Below are 21,408 nucleotides of genomic sequence, written 5' to 3'. Positions count from 1 at the left end.
TAAAACAGAGTAATACAGATTCTTGGTACACTCAGCTGTGCTTCCACCACTGAGGAAGAAGGAACAATAGGTCGGCCTAGTTGTTTATACTATATAGAAGTAGCACTGTATATTGAGTCATTTAGGAGTTTTCCTGTCAGTGGTTACACAACAATATTTTAGCTGGGTACACAGAATTACTTTAGAGAATCGACAGTTAAACAGAGTGACTGTTTATCAAAGTGTGCAATTCCCATTTCAAATTAGGCTAAACAGTGAACTCTGAGCAGGAGAAAATGGATCATTATCCAGAGAATTTTTAGTAAACTGAAGATTGAAACAAATTATTAGGCCATTTTGGTTTGCCAACTCTTGTTCTCTGCTTCCCTTCCCATTATTGCTGGTGATTTACCAACATACTTTATCTGAAATAGAAACTTTCTCCTTTCTGACTGGTTACCTCCTGATTCATTCAGTGCTATCAAAATGTATTATCTGGGAACACAGTCGAAGAACCAGGCAAGAGAGAAAAGAGACTGCTTTTTTCAGGCGCAACGTGCTAAGAATTAACAATGCTGTGAAAGGAAATACAGGAAAAACTACAAGACAGTTAAATGGGTTTCCACTCCCACCTCTGTCACTGAATCACTCTGTAACCTTTAGTAAATCATAGACTCATAGACTCTAGGACTGGAAGGGACCTCGAGAGGTCATCGAGTCCAGTCCCCTGCCATCATGGCAGGACCAAATACTGTCTAGACCATCCCTGATAGACATTTATCTAACCTACTCTTAAATATCTCCAGAGATGGAGATTCCACAACTTCCCTAGGCAATCTATTCCAGTGTTTAACTACCCTGACAGTTAGGAACTTTTTCCTAATGTCCAACCTAAATCTCCCTTGCTGCAGTTTAAGCCCATTGCTTCTTGTTCTATCATTGGAGGCTAAGGTGAACAAGTTTTCTCCCTCCTCCTGATGACACCCTTTTAGATACCTGAAAACTGCTATCATGTCCCCTCTCAGTCTTCTCTTTTCCAAACTAAACAAACCCAATTCCTTCAGCCTTCCTTCATAGGTCATGTTCTCAAGACCTTTAATCATTCTTGTTGCTCTTCTCTGGACCCTCTCCAATTTCTCCACATCTTTCTTGAAATGCGGTGCCCAGAACTGGACACAATACTCCAGTTGAGGCCTAACCATCGCAGAGTAAAGCGGAAGAATGACTTCTCGTGTCTTGTTTACAACACACCTGTTAATGCATCCCAGAATCACGTTTGCTTTTTTTGCAACAGTATCACACTGTTGACTCATATTAAGCTTGTGGTCCACTACGACCCCTAGATCTCTTTCTGCCATACTCCTTCCTAGACAGTCTCTTCCCATTCTGTATGTGTGAAACTGATTGTTCCTTCCTAAGTGGAGCACTTTGCATTTATCTTTATTGAACTTCATCCTGTTTACCTCAGACCATTTCTCCAACTTGTCCAGATCATTTTGAATTTTGACCCTGTCCTCCAAAGCAGTTGCAATCCCTCCCAGTTTGGTATCGTCCGCAAACTTAATAAGCGTACTTTCTATGCCAACATCTAAATCGTTGATGAAGATATTGAACAGAACCGGTCCCAAAACAGAACCCTGCGGAACCCCACTTGTTATACCTTTCCAGCAGGATTGGGAGCCATTAACAACTACTCTCTGAGTACGGTTATCCAGCCAGTTATGCACCCACCTTATAGTAGCCCCATCTAAATTGTACTTTCCTAGTTTATCTATAATATAAACTTTGTTCCACAGCTTCCCCAACTGTGAAATGCAAACAGGGTAGTCTGGTACCTACAATACTGGACTGGAAGTCAGGCGACCTGGGTTCTAGTCAAAGCTCTGCCACTGGCCTGCTGTGTGACTATTGGCAAGTCACATCATCTTTGTGCCTCAGTTTCCCTTCCCCACCCTTCATCTTGTCTATCTAAATGTAAGCTCTTTGGGTTAGGGACTGTGTTACTGTGAATTTGTACAGTGTCTAATACAATGGGGCCCTGATCTCAGGTGGAGCCTCTAGGCCTCTGTAAACAAGTAGTAATTCTAAAGCACTTGTAGACACAGCATTAAATGCTAAGTAGTAATATATACTTTTGCTGCAGTAGCTCCTTAAACCCACATATCCCATGATAACTGCAGAGAGCTGTTACCTATTTCTCCTGTGTACTGGATGAAACCACAGACTCTTCCAGTTTTAGATATGAATGAACTGCAAGGGGTTGGGGGTTGTCTTTTTAATTTGTTACTATGAAAGGGATGCGATCAACTTGAAATTGTCCATTTAAAAAAGGGAGTAGTTTCAGATACTGCCATTGTTTGAGTTCCTCCATCGATTTTTACAATCACATTTTCCTCTTTTTATAAACATTTTCTCTCCCTTGTTCCAGTGTGAAGAGTCTGCACTAATGAGGGGAACTGTGTTTAGTATTGTATAGTATTCATTTAGTATTGCTAAATGCATAAAGAAAATGTACAGAAAAAGTAGATACATATTTTTCTCCTATTTTTCAGTTCCAGTAATTCTACGTCTTACATGTAAAAAATTGGTTTTAAAATTTTATTTTTTTTAAGATGATGAATTTCCCATAAAATATACAACGAGCAAGTTTGTATAAGTGGATGGACATGATGTTGAAAATCCCATTTTGTGGACTCTGGATAAGCTGGTATTTTACGTCTCTGCAGGCAAACAAATGAGTAACTGGACTTGTTTCCAAAGTGGAACTGATTTCTAAGCTTCCTGTGTAGTCTAATTGGTGGATTAGAAAAGGGTGTATTTTAATTGTGAGAAGAAATTAAAACTAAATGTGAAAGAATTTGGATAATATTTTCCATGTTTGTCTTTTCAGATAATTAAACTCAAAGCAGAGGCTCGTCTTGATCTGCTAAAGCAGATAGGGGTATCTGTTGATACGTGGCTGAAGAGTGCAATGAATCAAGTGATGGAAGAACTGGAGAATGAACGCTGGGCAAGCCTTCCTGCAGTGAACAATAATGGCTCTTCACACCTGGTACTGTCTCCAGTTTGTAACCTTTATCTCTTGTTTCTCTTTGAACCTTGGCTAATGTGCATCCTGGACACTTGTATATAGATCACAATTAATGCAGGATAAAACAGGAAGAAAGAAATTTGAGGAAGCATAGCTGTTTGACAGCTAACGCTAGGAAACTTCAGTATAACTTTTATGTACCTTGATTTCCCTATCAGGTGTTTTATACCAATCTGTAGCGAAGCGACGGCTCACCGGTGCAGCACCTTCTGCTGGTTGTCTGGGAATTAGCTCTTTTCCAGCATACAGAGCGCCCTCTGGAGGCCAGTGTCTCACCTGCAGCTGGCCCTGTGTCCCTCCTGGACCCTGGTGCCCTTTGCCTCAGGGTTCTGTCCCAGCAGGACCCCCACACTCTGGGTCTCCCCTCTCCAGGGAACACCCAACCCTCTAAACCCACCTTGCCTCAGTGGCTACTGCCAGTCGTCATCTAGCCCCTGCTCACAGGGGCAAACTGCAGTCTGTAATGGCCACTCATCACTGGCAAGAGGGTTAGACCTGCTGCGTCTGCCTATCCCCGGGCTGCACCTCTGCAGCCCCAGTACCTGTTTAGGCCTTGACCAAGGCCTCAGTCGGGTGAGTTGCCAGGCTGGAGCTTCCCAGTTCCTCTTGCCCTTTTCCCCAGCCCTGCTCTGCTTCAGGTACCATATGTTCCCCAGCAGCGAGGCCCTCTCCCTCCAGGGCTGGAGAGAGACTGCCCTGCTGCTCTTATAGGGCCCAGCCTGGCCCTGATTGGCTGCCTCACAGCCTTTTTCTATTGGCTCCTCAGGGCTGTTTTTAACCCCTTCAGGGCTGGAGCAGGGTGACCACCCCACTACACCATCTCAATGGTGTATAGGATAATTGAACGAAAGGGAGCATTCATAAAATTTAGAAAACACCTAGATGATTTAAGAGCTTAAATCCTATTTTCAAAAGTAACTGAGGCACTTAATCTCTTAAATTCCACCGACTTTCACTGAGACTTGAACTCCTAAGTGCCTTTAAGTCACTTTTGAAAGTGAGAGTGGGCTCCAAAGTCATTAGATGCTTGTGAACATTTTACGGTATGTCAATAGTTTAGCTACAAAGCAATTAAATCAGGCCAATCCAAAAATACAAGAATAGGTTTGTATAGGCTGTAATTAAGGCTATGTTTATGTCACTGAGGTCATGGAAGTCACAGAATCCATGACTTCCAGAGACCTCCTTAACATTCTCTGGCAGCCAGTGGGGCCCTGGCAGGGTTCCAGCGACAAGCGACAGGGGCCCCTGCAAAGTTCCAGTGACAGGTGGCAGGCTCCTGAGGGTGGCCCTCCTTAGGGTTCCAGCAACAGGCTACAGCCTCACACAAGGGGAAGGGGAACATCTCGGGCAAGCGGCTGGGGATGTCCCATTTTCTCATAGGGAAATACGGTCACCCTGCAGCTCCCAGCCACTGTGAGCAGAGGGTGGACCCCACAGCTCCCAGCCATGGAGCTGCAGCAGCAAAAGCTGCTTCCATGAATTTTTGTTTTACCCATGACCTGTCCATGACTTTTACTAAAAATAACCATGACAAAATCTTGTCTACAGTTGTTTACAGAGTAGGCAAAGTAGGCCATAAGTCTCCCACACTTACTTGGATGTTCAACTCTGGAAGAGATTAATTTTTTTAATCTAATTCAAGAAGCAGGAAAAGTTAATATTTTTCTTTTCCCCCTCACCCTGCCCAAAGAGTAATGTGTCTCAAAATAAACACTAACAAACACTGATAAAAATTGTCTACACCAAGAAATCCTATTTAAAAAAACAGAAAGAAAGAACTAAAAAAGAGCTGGTAATCTTATTTTTCGTATATGGCATGCAATGCTGAGATGTCACCGTTGGCAGTAAAACTAGCCAGTCTGTTGCTCTTTATTGGAAGCAGGCACAAATAAAATTCCTGAAAGTTTAGTTAGCTTGCCTCAAACAGAATGTCAGATTTTATATATCCACTTAGCATATGGCAAAGCACGTAAAGTTCAACGGCTTTTACAAACTTGGTCTCAATTACGGGGGGGAGCGGAGGGGGGAGTGCTTTTTTAATTGCAGTGGGCAAAGGCCTTTGCTATTTGTGATTAAATTCACACTTCGCATTAATGTTTTTGACAACTACTTGGAGTATAAACAAAATCTTTTTTGTTGCGGGAGGGTGGTTTTGTAGTTTGTGGCCTCATGCCTTTGAGGACGGGCTTTTCTTCCCTGGCTGCCCTCAAGAAACAGAAGGGCCTGCTCAGCCAGGGTGCAGCATTTACACACACCCATCTCCTTACCACCTTTCCTTGACTCTTTTGTATCTTTGCCATTATCTTGTCAATGGCCGAGTATTCTGGTGGCAAACCCTCACAGATGAGTCTCTTGTTTGAAATTCAGAATGTTGTGTCTGCATCCATCTAATTTCTGCACAAGAAGCAGAAATCCAGTGGAAGTCTCTTGAATTCACTCTGTTCATTGTGCTTTGGCTTCCAGAAAATATTGGACTTATACTCCAAACTTTATTAAAAGTTATCTACGCTACAGGCTATTTACAATCCTTGTTCTCACAACTCTGTCTCTGGGGCAGAGATTCCCAGGGGTGGTGTTACAATTAGCGACTTGAGTCTCACAAAATCAGTGCCAGGTTTCAGACTTCCCAGGGCACAAGAGCGTTCTCATCCGGGTTTTGGTTTAAGCCCTTTCAAGCGATAATAGATGAGAATAGCTGCATTGCTATGTTTAACTGTATCTTTTCCCTTTCTTCTCCTTCTACCCAACCTCCTTCAGCTTCCTGTTGCAGAAACTGGATTCTTCCCAGTACCCTTCCTCTATCCAATCAGACATGCAAACAGTTGGCTCCACATCTAAAGCTAGTGCCAGTCCCTTGCAAGCTGGCAGATGCTAAAGCGTGGGAGGATAAAATGTAATTTCCATTTTCCCCCTTTACACATACACACTCCCTTGTGTATAAAGGATTATATTGACCTTGGCAGGCCAGATGAGGACAGCCCATAGATGGTATTTCTTAAAGCTGTTACAGACATTACTTTACTTACTATTTTAAAAATTTACTGCTTGCTTTTCATACGAGATGCACTTTCACTTCACTCCCTAGGAGCAGGCAGTTTTTAATGTAAAGGCTTCAACCTTCTACCTGTGCTTTGTCATGCACAGCTGAGCAAAGTTTGTGTTCTTTGTGTCTGGTCTTGTAATGAGATCATTTGTTCACCAGAGCTCTAAATGAATTGTCTTTTAATGAGTTATAAATTAAAAAATAGCGTAACTGAAATAGCTTGATATCTCAATATTTATTTAACCAGCTAAAAAGATACAATAGTGTAAAAAACCTAAGGAATCACCTCACATAGGCAGCTGGCTGGCTTTGTGATGTAATGGAGAAATGCACAGTTTGGGGACAGAATACTAAATTATTTATTCTACTTAGGTGCCAGCTAAAGCCTTTCTCACAATTTTGTGATTTAATGCCACCTGGAAAATGGGTTGATACTGCTGTTCTATATTAGTGTAATTGGGATGACGCAGTCTGTTTATCCTATGAAAGAGGAAGAGAGTGATGGCCGGTTTTGGTAGTCACTCATGACTCTCAACTCTGCTGAGATGGATAATAATCAAAACTAGTGTGCAGTTTTTAAAAAAAATAACCAGAAAATAAAAACCAACCAACCAATAATCATGAGTGTACTTTCCAGGTGGCTGGTTAGCTGTGAACTTGGAACTGTGATTGCTTGGATGATTGTATTGGGATAGTATCTTTCACCTTTTAGGTTCAAATTCAGCCCACATTATCATTTGATAGTTTTCCAGCAGCCTGTGTAAAATGATTTATGGTCTCGAGCCAGAGGTGTCCACATCACAGTTGCAACTGATGGAACCTTTGCAGTTTCAGCAGAGCTGTCAAAGGAGTGAGTGGGTATGAAATCTCAACTCCTTTTACTCCTAGAAGTTGTTCATCCAAGTCAGAATAGAAGTGAATTGATTTTTTCTGCTGTTGATGAAGCTCTGTCTGTTCTGAGGATAAATAAAAGAATTCTGGATAGTAATTTAGTCACCAGCACTAAATCTGCCCAAATGTATGTGTGTATATAGTTGAGACAAGATAATTAAATTATCTAACATAATGATATGTAAATAATGCCCTGTCACTTTTTTTATGATTTTATTCTTGTGTTGGTTCAGTTTGTGTGCCTTTGCTGTTGCTGACACATTTGTTCTGTGTTCACATTGTCATTCATTAGCAGATTTTGTATAGAAAGAAAAGCCATATAAATCAAATCATTAGGGCTTCAGTATCTTGAATGTCGTTTTCTCCTCTTTGTGTTTTATATCTCTGCTTTTCAAATAGATTCTAGTCAAGGGGTTTTTGAATAGTCGCACTATCAACATTAAAATGTATTTTTCTTCTTTATATTAGAAAACCAGAACCAGATGTTTTATGAACAAGTGTTTCTAAATACGATATGTTATTTTCCATGATGTTTCACATGGATCTCAGCTACAGGTTCAGCAGTGGCTGATTTGAGGGAGACCGGGCTTAGCAAATGATATTTGTAGGAACTGTGAAAACCTTGAATTTACCTTAATCTACGGTGGTGAAATTAAAAAAGACAATGTGTTAACTAGGTAGAATGTTAAATACTTTTTGTTACAGCAGTCTCTGTTAACATTCAGTCTGGACTTTGGTGGAATGACTGGTCTAAATTCATATGTTATTACAAAGCTATAATCCAGTCAAAATAATTAGTACAGTGAATTTAGTTAGTGCACTACCTAGCTTCAAATATGGCTGAGGTAAACTGAGAAAATAAGTTGGTTGCTCCCATGCAAAGCCGTGAACATCAGTCTGTATCACAAAATCCCCACATCCTATGTCATTCTGCTCAGGCAATGACCAAGACTAGAATATTAAGGATGTTGCAGGTGTGGCCTGAAGTGTTTTGGCAGAACAGATTTGGGAAGTCTGTACAGTAGCCGTCTGCCCTACACCTCGCTCTGCTGTGCGGCCTACCTTCTTGCTTCATGAGGCGCACAAAATTCACTAAATTAAACAAATTACAAAGAATAAATAAACAGTTAAGAATTGTAAAATCTAGCAGTGTTGCCTTTGGTTTTGAAAGGTGGCTTTTTTTTTTCATGAGGTAGAAGGTTTATCCAGTGTTTAACCCAGGCACCAAACCAGAGTACAGTGCATGTCATCACCTCTCAAACTATGTTTACAGAAACTTGTATTTTTTCCAGCCTACCCACTTCTGCCTTTATTTAGCTTTTTATAAATACTTTTTATTTTAATTCTTCTTCTTCCCCTATGGACCTTTTTTTCATATAAACTGAACTGAAAAACTGAATTACTTTGTCAGCAATACACTTGAAGGAAAGCTGGTGGTTTTGTTTGTTTTTCGTTTGGTTTTATTTTTTAAGCTTTAGCACTTCATTCTTAGTGCAGCTTCATTTTGTACCTTATGGACATAGGTTCAGTGTTCTTTGAACAATGTGGTTCTTTAGTACATTATTCTTTCTCCATTAAACTTTCTGCGGTAATCTGAAGAATGACTACTGTACTTTGGACTTGTCACTTCCTTAATACCTCCACATAACAGTACTCTTTCCTAAACACTTGGGCCCTACATTCCAGCAGTATTCTTACAGTGAAGGTTTAGTGTATGTTTAAAACACAGGTGACTGTTGTTCAGTTAGGAGGGGCTGTTGAATCCGACATAAATGTTAATTGATAACTTGCATTCTTTGCTTCCGGATATTTGCTCAAATGGATTACTATTTTCCTGAAGTTATTTATAGAACAAATATATTGATTTTTAGTGGTGGCATTTCTCCTTTGGTGTTTTTCAAAGATAGAAACTTAAATTGTAGCACTACTCAGTCACCAGCAGATTTAGAATCTAGAATTTTAAGTGGCTGGAGTTACTATAGAACCTAAACCATTGATTTTACTGTTTTTTTCATCATCATTTTATAATCCAATACAGTTACAAATTGATTTATCTTAATAGCTTAATGCTGATGCAGAAAGGGAGGAAGGGGAAGAATTTGAAGACAGCATGGATGTTTTTGATGATAGTAGTTCCAGTCCTTCTGGAACTCTACGAAATTATCCACTGACCTGCAAAGTCGTTTATTCATATAAGGTTTGTATTTTTTTAAAAATCTCAGTCTCTTATCAGTAGGTGAGTTATCACAGAAACATATAATAAACTTTATAATAATGATGTCTGTGGGAGTTTTCCCAAGAAAGGACCTCAAGATTTAGGCCAATAACAATATACATTAAATGTGTAAAGTTATAGTAATGCTATAAATGTATTATTGTAAAAGTTAATCAGCTTTTAGCAAGTTTAATAAAGTTGTTAACCACATCTAGGCTCCAGTTCAGCAAGGTACTCGGACATGTCTAACTTTAAATGTGTGGGTCGTCCCATTCACTTCATTGGGCCTACACACATGCTTAACATTAGACACGTGTATGCCATCTTTCACATAGTGTCTTTCATACCAATGAATCACTAAACATTTTAGTAATAAATTTTACAGAATTAAATAGGTCTGAGCACAGTAGGTGGTAGTGTTCTTGGACACACTTACTCTCCTTAACCAAAAAACTTACTTATAAATATTAGTGAGAGAATAGAAAAAACCCTTATTAAAATGTTTTCAAAGGGCCTTTTAAAAAAAAAAATCCAGGACATACAATTTATAGGGGACTGTATCAAAACTTTATATATTTTTTTTAAGTTAGTGTAAAAATATTGAAGGTGACAGTTTCCCTTTAAATTTCTGGTTTCTGTGACGGGCACGTACCTGGCAAGTAACGTTCTTCATTTTGTATATGACCTTTGTACATTCCAGGCTTCTCAGCCAGATGAACTGACCATTGAGGAACATGAGGTACTGGAAGTGATTGAAGATGGAGACATGGAAGACTGGGTAAAGGTATTGATATTCCTTGCGCATTTTCCTTCCTTTATAGCATTTTGAAAGGGGACTGGAAGATCTGTTTTTGTTTCTCATTATGGTCTTTGACAGCAGTGTGCAAAAACTTGATACATTTTCATCCGGTTTACTTACAGGCGCGAAATAAAGCAGGCCAAGTGGGTTATGTGCCAGAGAAGTATCTGCAGTTCCCAACCTCCAACAGTCTGTTGAGTATGCTGCAGTCGCTTGCGGCATTGGACAGTCGGTCACACACCTCAAATAATTCAGCTGAAGCTGAGCTAGTCTCAGGAAGCCTAAATGGAGACTCCAGCGGTAAATACTAATAAATAAAACATGCCTGTTAGTTTTATTCTGGATAATGTTCTCTTGCTCCAGATGAATGGTATGCCCGGGGTTTGGGGCAGGTATCTCCTTACCTGAGGGCAATCATTTGCATTAGTACCCGTGTCCAGGTCTGGAATCTACCAGATGTGTCTAGATATGTCTCATAATGCTGTGATTGTCAACATTAGTCACACTGAAGTCAAACTAAAGTCCTTTTCAGTTTAACAAAGATATATACTGTGCATTTTAAAAAAATGTAGCTCGTTCTGATTATAATCTTTCATCTCCCCATCTAGTCTGTTTTGTAAAAGCACTTTATGATTATGAGAGCCAGACAGATGACGAGCTGTCCTTCCCAGAAGGAGCAATCATCCGTATCTTGAACAAGGAGAATCAGGATGATGATGGCTTCTGGGAAGGGGAATTCAATGGTCGTGTTGGGGTTTTCCCATCTGTGTTAGTGGAAGAACTTACAGCCTCAGAAAATGGAGAGACTCAGTGGACTGGAGATATTCAGGTATGTGAAAAACGAAGCTTGGGCCTGGTTTGTTAGTGTTCTGCATTGCCACACAGGAGACCCAGTCATTTCTGTATAGCGTCCTCTTCTCTCCGGTCAGTGAAGAGCTTTGACAAGCTCCAGATGTCTTTTTTGTTGGCGGATGGTGGCTACTATAAGAACGTGGGATTCAAAGCAAGGAAAAAGGGAGAGGGCTACAGGGACCCTCCTCCCCATTCCCTTTAAAAAAAAAAAAAAGGAACTGCTTTCCTTTATTGTGTGACCCAATATAATATTCATAAAATGATGTATTGTGGCAATCATAAGATATTTGTGCACAGAATAAAGGGATGGTTAGAGGAGAAAGGAAATGAACCAAGGAGGAAATTCTCAATCTCCTTCCTGTAATTAATTTATGGAGTAGATCGAGAGATCAAACTGACCCTGGCAAAAATAATATTATCAGTCAGACAATCGTATCTTAATGCTTTCATATCTGAAGCTGTACAATACTTTCACAAAGTTTTAGAGGGCAGAACATTCAGATGTAGGATTTTAACAAGTACATCCTCAGCTTAGTGCAATGTTATGATCTAAAAATATACACTAATTTTGTATTTAATCAACTTATATCATCATAAATAATTAATACTTTCTTATTTACAAAAACAGTGTTGCTAGAAATCAAAATTCAGTGCTTTCACCAGAGGGTAATTTATCTAGTGCTTTTTATTTTTTGTCTTTGAGAAGTGACCATACAAATTGACATGAGAAATAAGTTGTGGCAAGCTGCTGGGGATATGATGAGCTGTGAGACACATGCTATCTCCCTCAGCCTCAGCAGGTGAGAACTTTGCTGCAGCTACCCAGTATGACAACAGCTCCTGACACACCAGCTTGTCTGCCTAGCCAGCAAACTCCTCAGGTCTCTCCCAGCCCAAACTTTGCCTAGCAGGTAACAGTCAGTGAACTCCAGCCCCCGAATTCCTCCGAGATGTCTCTCTGCAACGCACAGCCCCTACAAGTGTATATTCACAGAACATTAGGGTGCTGCCAACTTAATGAGACAGAAATAGTTTGTTATCTTGACTGAAGTTAACAATCACTTCAGTTCAATCCAAACACACTGGGTTTGTTTAGATAAAAAGTAAAACAAAAAGAGAGATGTTTTAAGCGAGTTCAAGTACAAGGGATAAAGAGAGAAAAGGTTATAAACAAACAGCAGTAAACATACGCTTTCTAATGGTGAGGATCTATCATAACACTCTCCACCATCTTTCTTCAAAGAAGTTTCCTTGCCAATCTTCTTTTTCCAGCAATGGCTACTAACTCTGAGTCAGGAGCCCCACGTGGTCCAAGGCTGGGGTTTTCCTTGTCTGCTCAGATGAAGGATAACTTAAGGGTTCTGTGCCCCACTCTTTATAGTCCAGTAAACCTTTGCAAAGCATCTGTCTAAAAGTTCATTGACTCGGCTTCAAGAGGCAGAAAGGCTTCCTGGGGGTGCAACCTCCATTCCCTGCTGAGATTAGGGCATCACTTTTTCCCCACTTGCACTTGTGATGGCTTTGTTTGCCTGGCATTCAAATGTTCTTTATCTTTGGTCACACCTTGCTCAATTTACATGGGAGATACATTCAGGCGGGCAGAACCGTATTCCTTTGTCTGGGGAAAAAATGTTTATCAATGCCCCTTGATATTCCTGGTTTAAACACAGTTTAGTCATAGTTGCAGCATATCTGTATAATCCTTTTTTGATTGTCCATACATCTATAATGCAAGAATATTGATGATCAGTGACATATGACAAACTAAGTTTTCCAGTGACATATTACAGGACATCTTTTAGATACAGATTAGAATGATAGTGAGTTGGGGTACGCTGAGTTGAGTCAACCCAGCCTAAATTCACAGCTAGAGATACCTGGGAACCTCTTGCCTTCTGGCACAGGGATGCTCTTAGAGTCAGATACAGTAACTCCTCGCTTAACGCTGTTGTTATGTTCCTGAAAAATGTGACTTTAAGCAAAACAATTTAAGCAAATCCAAGTTCCTCATAAGAAGTAATGTAAATGGAGGGGTTAGGTGCCAGGGAAAAAAAATTCACCAGACAAAAGATTCTCTCTCTCTCTCTCTCTCACACACACACGCACACACACACACACACGCACACACACACACGCGCACACGCACACACGCACACACACACACAATGTAATAGTGTACCCAGCAATGATGATTGTGAAGCTTGGTTGAGATGGTAGAGTCAGAGGGTGGAAGAGAGTAGGATATTTCCCAGGGAATGCCGTATTGCTAAATGATGAACTAGAACTCAGCTGAGCCCTCCAGGTTTAACACATTAATGTAGCCTCATACTCTGCAAGGCAGCATGAATGGAGGGAAGAAAGACAGAATGGCAGCGACAGACACACAGTATGTGTGTGTGTGTGAGCGAGAGAGATGCACATTGTCCCTTTAAGTACACTGACCCCACTCTAAGTACACTGCCTTTTTAGATCAGGAAGTTGAGACAGCAGCTGCTGCCTGCAAGCTTCCTCCATCCTGAGCCCTGTCGTGTCCCGTCCCCCTCGCACCCCCACACAGACACTCTATGGAGATAGGGTAAGCTGGGGGAGGGGGACACTTTGATATTAGCCTCCCTTTCCCCCCTGCCTCCCTCACCCACCCCCCACCCCCAGCAAGCAGGAAGCTCCCGGGAGCAGCTCCAAGGCAGAGGGCAGGAGCAGCACATGGGAGTGGGAGAAGGGACAACTGAACTGCCGGCATTGAAAGCCTGCTGGGCAACTGCCACACAGGGAATTTAGGGGAGCGGGGAGCTAATGGGGGGCTGCTGGTCCACCCTGGTTCCAAGCCCCCACCAGCTAGCTGCAATGGGCTGTCCTTTCTGCAGGCAGTGAACAAAGCAGGCAGCTGCCAAACAACATTATAAGGGAGCACTGCACAACATTAAACAAGCATGTTCCTTAATTGATCAACATAACAATGAAACAACATTAACCGGGACAACTTTAAGTGAGGAGTTACTGTATGTACAACCACAATATTGTACAACTCATTTCTCCTGACTGAGCCAGGCAAGAGTTTGGCAGAATCAGACATAAAAATGTCAGAATACAGGCTGTGTTGCGATTTGGTAGGGGTTGCAGTTTTTATGCAAGCAATTTTTTTCTAGCTTGTGATGATTAAAAAGACAACGGTAATACCTTCTAGACAAATAGATAAAGAAATCATGCTTTCTTCTGTACCACCCCTTACGCTTGGAACAGTCTCCCAATATTAAAAGCTCCCATCCCCTCTTCTCCTCCTCCTCCTCCTCACCTGTTGCTAGAAGCTTATCAGCAATAATGGGCAAATGCCAGTCTGTTCACTGCAATGTGCCTACTGTTCTTTTAAATTATAAGCAGTGTATGGTAGGGTTTAGCATAACTACCTGTTGTAAAGCATAGCATGCACTTACAATGCTGTAGAAGTGCTGTAGAAAACTAACTTCTACTCCTTACCGATGCCTTTTTGCAGTAAAATGCGTGAGTTTCATTATTCCTACTTTTTAGTCCTCTCTGCATTTAAATGACTTACGTGCTGTCAAGCAATGATAAAACTCATGATCATGAACATTATTTTGTGGAGGTGTATTTGGCAAGATGCGCTCAGCAGGCTGATATGTTTTTAAAACAGCCTTCAAACAAAACCTGTCAAGATTACAACTGCTGGGGAAATGAGGAAAAATCTGCTTGGAATACCCACTTGTGATTTGTTTTTTAATCGCTATATTATATCCTCTCTCTTCTCCCCAAATACAGCTGATAAGCACTTTTATCTAACAGATACAACTTCTCACTAGATTAAAGCAATTGGGATACCAGTGTATCAGTTAGTGAGTATATACCTGTGTATTCATTGAACTTGCTGAAGAATGAATCTCTGCAGCATCTCTTTTCCTCTGTAACACAGATATCCCCAAAGCCACCTCACAATTCCCTTCCACTCTTGCCGCTGTATGACCAGCCACCGATTAGTCCCTACCATAGTCCTGATAAGAGAGGCTCCCAGTACTTCCCCAGGTCACAATCAACTAACGGTAAGAGATTTTTTTTCTAGTACAAGAAACGTTATTTCCAAATGTTTGCTTTAATTAACATTTCAGATTGCAGTAGAAACAAGTTCTTTTCACAATAATCAGCTGGTTCAATCACACACACAATGCTTTGGTTTTTATTGTTCACTCTTTCAGAAAATAGTTTCGGCTCAGATTCTCCTGGATTCTCACAGCCTCCACGACTTGCTCCTGAAACCTCATACGGCAAACTGCGACCTGTAAGCTTCAAGTGTTGCTGGGTTTAGTGATGTGGTAATATTATATAAACTGGGCCAGATCCCCGGCTGATACAAATCAGTATAGCTCCATTGAAGTCAGTGGAACTATGTTGATACCCCAGCTGAGAATCTGGGCCACCATATTTTTCACATCCTATTATAAATCCTATCTGATTAATAAATATGCAAACATATTATCCCCAGAAAAAAATATGCTAAGGAAGGCTTGTTCACATGTTGTGGAGTGGAACACACATGTGTCAAGAAGTGACATGATGTGTACGACAGCCAGTTAGATAAGTAAACAGCACAATAAAACAGAGCTGCACCTAGTTACACAATGGGTCATTATGTGTTTAATGATGACCTTGGATCTTATTAATAATTCAGTTTCTGTCTAATCTAGGTGTTGACATTTACCTTCCTAAACACCTGAATTTTGAATCATGGAAACCAAAATCAATGGAGATTGTTAGATCTGCAATAATAAAAAATAATAGGTGCTAGTTTTAATCTTGCACTGCTACTTCAAGCTTTGGAGGATTGTTTCCATTTTTACATAGCTAGTACTCTCTTTGTGAGTAATAATCATGTCTATGTATATGAATGTAATATATATATATAATAGAATTCAAAGACTGAAAAAAATAGGTGCTGGAGCAGCTGGATCCTGTACTTTATACACATGTTTTTCAGAGATTTTGTGTTGCCAACCACAAAATGTGTTTGGCAGAGAAATCTGTTTGCCAGCAGTTCTCAGCATGCAGTTCTGTTGGCGCCTTTACATCAGGGTTAAAGCTCATTTGTAAACCCCTCCCCCCCATGGGTCCTCTGATGAGGAGCTCCTAATACTAAGATCTAATACATTTTGAGAAGTCTGGGCTACCTACAAAGAGATTTTGCCAAACGAGGAAGGAGGGAATTTATTAGCTGAAAAATTCAAAATCCATCTGTTGGGATTACTTTGAAATCAAGAGATTTGGGGATTTAAAAGTTATAAATCAATCCACAGTTAAGTTTAGACAGTCATATTTTCCTAGCATTTTTGATAACCAGTGAAGTTGCAGACAATAGTGTCTGTAGGATTTCCACCCTTCCATACAATTTAACTTCTTAGCATATGGAATTATGGCTTCCTAAGTAGGGTTTTATGCCAACATTTTCTAAATTGGGTACCTAAATTCATATTGTCAAAGGTAACGAGCACCCACAACTCCAAGTGAGTGGGTTATATGCATAAGCCAAATGTGTAGCACAGTTTAGTAGTTTGCCATTATCCACTGGAGAGACAGGAGCAAAAGGGCACTGCCTCATTAAGCACTGCAGTATTTAAGAAACAGATGTTCTCTGATTAGCTTCTTCACATCAACTCACTCCTACTAATAGAATTACTGGGTCTTTCCTATTCCATATTGTAGATTTTCCACATCACACTAGTGGGCTGTAGTTCTGTTCCACAGCATTTTTGCTGCTGGCAGTCTGCCTGAGGCAGCGTTGTAGAGTAATGCCTCAGTAAAGAAATGTTTTGAAGCAGCATTAAAATGTAAATACACTTGTTTTAATCAAAATTTGAAGTGAGGTATATTACCAACAGGGGCAGCTCCAGGCACCAGCACAGGAAGCGCGTGCCTGAGGCGGCAAGCTGTGGGGGCGGCCTGCCAGTCACCGTGAGGGCGGCAGTCAGGTTGCCTTTGGCGGCATGCCTGCAGGAGGTCGGCTGGTCCCGCGGCTTTGGCAGCAATTTGGTAGCAGGTATGCCGAAAGCACGGAACCAGCAGACCTCCCACAGGCTAGCCGCCGAATCCGCATTACCAGTGGCTCTCCCGCAGGCAAGCTGCCGAAAGCCACCTGACTGCCGTGCTTGGGTCAGCAAAATACATAGAGCTGCCCCTGATTACCTCAGCCAATCATAATCTTCCGCTTCTCTCCAGCATTGTGAAGCCATTTTGTGTTCTCTGCAGTTCTTGTTTTACATGGTGATAATGCTATCAAAGCCATTCTGAGAGCATGAGATAAGAATCCTTCACAAAATGCATTAACATTTACCATAATGCTCTCAGAGGAGCTGTAGTAAGTTTATTAATGTGGGAGAGAATCAAAAGGACATCAGACCCAGTTCTATGTCATTGGAATTAAAAGAACTAGATGCTTTCATAGGCTGTCTGTTGGGTCTAAAAGCTCTCACACAATATGAAATCAATGAAATGATACAATTTTTCCTTTTAAAAAAATTACTGTTAAAGCAAAAGTTCATTAAACAACAAAAAAATCTATATTGTAATAATAACTGACTAGATGTAAGTAAGCTGCTTATTGCACGAAGAAGTTCTGGTATCATCATGATCCACGCAAGCGCCATTCTTGTGATCTGTGGTGTCACCTGATCCCTGCAATAAATTACAAGTTTGTTATACAAACTGGATTTATTTATTGACTCTGAACTACATTGCAGTACAGAGTGAATATTCCCCCATTGCATGTTTATGGTATTGGGGCTGTTAATCATTCTTGAATAATAAAAGTTTATGCATCAAAACAGTGATAGCTGGAACAATTCTAGAACAGATATCAGTGATGGCCTCATTGCATGGGCCAGATCCTCAGCTGGTGTAAATAGGTGTGGCCTCGTTGACTTGAATAGAGGTACACCTGTTTACACCAGCTTGAGAGTTTGGCCCAGTGTTTCTGTTTTTAGTCTATATAAGCCATGGAATTTCACGTATATAGTGTTGTAGCCATGTTGGTCCCAGAAGTTGATTCAATAAAAGATATTACCTCACCCACCTTACAAAACTTCATAAGTCTTCTGGTAGTTACGGGTGTGTGTTGCTCATTTCAGGTACGAGCCGCTCCTCCTCCCCCTACACACCATCGCAGGACGACGGAGAAGATGGAGGATGTGGAAATTACTCTGGTATAATGATTGGACTAGTGAAGTAGTAGTGCTACAATCAAGGCCAAATGTGGTGTTTGGTCAACCTTGTTTTTAGGCACCTTTGCATGATGAAGACTTTTCATAGAGCACGAAGTGGGAAGGATTATAGGTGACAGTGACATGGTGGATTCCTTCCCTCAGTCATGAATATTTTGTGCCTTTTTTGTTTTTATATACATCATCCTTCCTCCCTTAGCACAAACCAAGATGGGCCAAACGGTGAGCAGAGAAATGCGTTGGAGCGGGTTTCCCATTTGGCTGAAGATAGTCAGTTTTTATATGGAGGTCTAGGAGAGAGCCTCATTCATGCAACTTAGTCATAGCATACTTATACCATGTGCATTAGTACAGTATATTACTGTTGCTGTAGGAATGTGTTAAAGATTTTCAATTCAACTAGCATTATGTGTCTGATTAAATAGTAATCAGATTGTATGGAATAAAAAAGGGAACAAAAGAATAGGTTTAAGAAGAGGCTGGCTCCTCTTTCATCCCCTCAAAGAAGGAAAAAAAAGGAAAATAATCTTACAGATCGGGAAAAGTGCTGCAGATCATATGGCGTTAATTGCAGTAATGCACACCTCTTCGATTATTAAAAACCAGAACAAAATATTCTTTGTATTAATCTTTATGCAGTTCATTTAGTAATAGAGTATCTAATAAGGAGGTGCTGAATTAGTAGCAACATCTTGTTCTATAGCATAAACCAACCAGTAGAAAAGTGACATTTTGTTTAGATCTGGAAATTCAGCTTCATTTTTTTCTTAGCAGATTTTTTTTTTTAGTAGGTGGGTCACTTTTATCCATTATTGCCATGTACTTTATTATCAGCATTATCAGTATATCTTTGCCATCAAAACATCTGGCTAGAGTTAGAAGTGTCATTCCGAATATTTACATGCATTATTTAGTGTCCGCTTTGGATAGTCCCACTGTATTTCTCCATGCAAAGCCCATTCGCTAGCCAAGACCAGAGAACCAGGAAGTCCGTGGCCTACTCCAGTCCTTCAGAAACCATCTTTGGGCCTGAAAGGAGTAGAGGAGACTAAGAACTCAAATTACTTTTATGCAAGATATTGGGAGTACAAGGACTTCAAGGGTAATTTTGCACCAGATTTCTCTATAGAAAGGGACTATTGATATTTTAGGAAAGTGAGGGTATTTTGTGTTGTAACGTGAATAAAAATGGGTAAAGAGAGGAGGGGAATCCTTCATCCCCGGGGAAAATGGTTGTTTCTCTAAATATGATCATTAAACTGTTCTGAAAATAGCAATACCCAGAGGGTCAAAGCTTCATGGAAAAACCACCTACAAAACATTTAAGAGCTATTATAGGGGTTATACTGAATGCACTTTTGTGTGTTCAGATTTTTCCTAAGCCAGTAAATTAAGTGTCTACATTTAGTTAACTTACGAGGGCTTTTTTTTTTTTTTTGAGGCTGCATTTATTAAATCATTTTACAACATTTTATCATAAACTTTGCACATACTTGTAAATCACAACCGAAGCTGGGTGTCTGAAACATTAGTACTTGCCAATCTCTTCTCCCAGTGGGATGTTAACTTAGAGTGGAGCTGTTTGAAGAAAAATATCATCAATCAGTCATGAAATCTATGACTGTCCATTGAAGATTCTTTTCCATGTTTTTCGTTCTTTTGCATCTCTCGTCCTGTTGATCTGTTTGAGGTCTTTTTATGTGTTTATCAAACTTATTCTTAAGTTTAAAAAAAAAAGTTTTGTAAAAGATTTAATTGTTGGCAAAAATTTTAAAAGCTTCAAGATGTGGAAGAAAAGCAAGTATTGCCATAATGTTAATGTTCAGTTTTCTTGGCCAGTTTTTCTGTGTCCTTCATATCCGGACTTTCAAAATTCAGAAAGTGTTATATTAAATATCTTTAGTTGTATTTTAAAATATTTTCTGTAAGAGCTGCTACGTTTATTTAAAAAAAAATAAGAAAAGTTGTAAAAATATGCCTCCTTTTTAACCCTGACTTCTTCATACAGGGCATGTATTCGACGCATCACCATGTACAGTGTCAATACACTGAAAGCATAGGTGCAAATGCTTTCTTTATATTGGCTGTAAAAAGTTTGTATTTATTATGTATAAAATGTTGAATAATAAAAAAGTGAAATTAAACCCACGTGTTTCTTGGTACACAGGACTGTTGCAAAAATGGCAAACTCATCCAGAAGATTTACTCCAGATTTACACCAGTAACTGAGAGCAAAATTTCACTGATGGTAGGTTGGGAAACATCTTCTGATGCAAGGGATTATTTTGATTCTTGGTTTATTTTTAATCTGTCACTCTTCTAGCAAGACATTTAAGTCGTGGTTCAGCAAAGCACTTGCGTTTGTGCTTAAATCCATCTCTGTTCAGCAAAACACACAAGTTTAAAGTTAAATGACTCCATAGGGACTTAAGAATGTGCTTAAGTGCTTTGCTAAATAGGGATGGATTTAGGCACATGTGTAACTTTGAGTGCTTTGGGGAATCAAGGCCTTAAAGCATAGCCATGCTTCTGGCCAGACTTGGCCCAAGACAATTAAAAATCAGCCCTTCCCTTCCCATTCTTACTTGCTAAACCCTGATCCCTGGGTTATTTATCCCTGCCCCAGCTGATAGCACTGCTGGTTCCTAAAGCAGCATAAAGAATGCTGCTCCTTCCAGCCCTGGGCATTAGTGATAACATCAGCTGTTGCAGGTGAAATATTGTACCTGGATCTTAGGAAGTAACTTGTCTTTCAGTGCACCTGTCAACTAACAAATTCTGGCACTGTTCCCATCAGCACTTTGCCAGGACTAGGCCGTTGTTCCCAGAACTCTGCTGACATCACTGATCCTTTAGATAAATAAGCAGGTGAACAATTCTTTGTTCAGTTGGTGCTTGTTCCATAAGACACATAGTGGGAGAAATCAGGAATTTGCCAAGTGTCGAAGAACAAAACTGCTAAGAAATGTTGTGTTTGCTTTCAAGCTTCTAAAAGAGTATTAATGTACCAAGAATGGTGAGTCAGTAAAAAAAAATTCTGTTAAAATGATTGCTGGATGTCCTTTATCGGGAGAGAAAGTGTTACAACTGCTGTCAAATACATTTGTCCTGTAATAGAATTACATGGTGTATATATGTTTGTGTGAACAGTATGAATTCCTCTCTATCACAGCCCTGTCCTCATCTTTTGGATTTCTCTGTGCCATAAGAACAGCCATACTGGGTCAGACCAAGGGTCTGTCTAGCCCAGTATCCAGTCTTCCGACAGTGGCCAGTGCCAGGTGATTCAGAGGGAATGAACAGAACAGGCAATCA

At 40.3% G+C, this 21,408-nt stretch overlaps 1 protein-coding gene across 1 annotated transcript in view; it reads left to right on the top strand.

Annotated features, from left to right (window-relative positions):
- Nucleotides 1-20,243, top strand: part of FCHSD2 (FCH and double SH3 domains 2) — a 243,459-nt gene extending 223,216 nt beyond the window's left edge. The window contains exons 13-20 of the mRNA XM_050930407.1: nucleotides 2,870-3,031; nucleotides 9,070-9,204; nucleotides 9,923-10,006; nucleotides 10,144-10,321; nucleotides 10,630-10,850; nucleotides 14,799-14,925; nucleotides 15,079-15,161; nucleotides 18,001-20,243. Of these exons, the coding sequence (XP_050786364.1) occupies nucleotides 2,870-3,031; nucleotides 9,070-9,204; nucleotides 9,923-10,006; nucleotides 10,144-10,321; nucleotides 10,630-10,850; nucleotides 14,799-14,925; nucleotides 15,079-15,161; nucleotides 18,001-18,081 (1,071 nt within the window). The 3' untranslated portion in view covers nucleotides 18,082-20,243. The remainder of the gene's footprint in view (nucleotides 1-2,869; nucleotides 3,032-9,069; nucleotides 9,205-9,922; nucleotides 10,007-10,143; nucleotides 10,322-10,629; nucleotides 10,851-14,798; nucleotides 14,926-15,078; nucleotides 15,162-18,000) is intronic.
- Nucleotides 20,244-21,408: the final 1,165 nt, after the last annotated feature.

This window comes from Gopherus flavomarginatus, chromosome 1, assembly GCF_025201925.1.
Source record: "Gopherus flavomarginatus isolate rGopFla2 chromosome 1, rGopFla2.mat.asm, whole genome shotgun sequence".
Lineage (NCBI taxonomy): Eukaryota > Metazoa > Chordata > Testudines > Testudinidae > Gopherus > Gopherus flavomarginatus.
The sequence above is the reverse complement of the archived record's forward strand: the minus strand, read 5'-3'. Positions and strand labels throughout refer to the sequence as shown.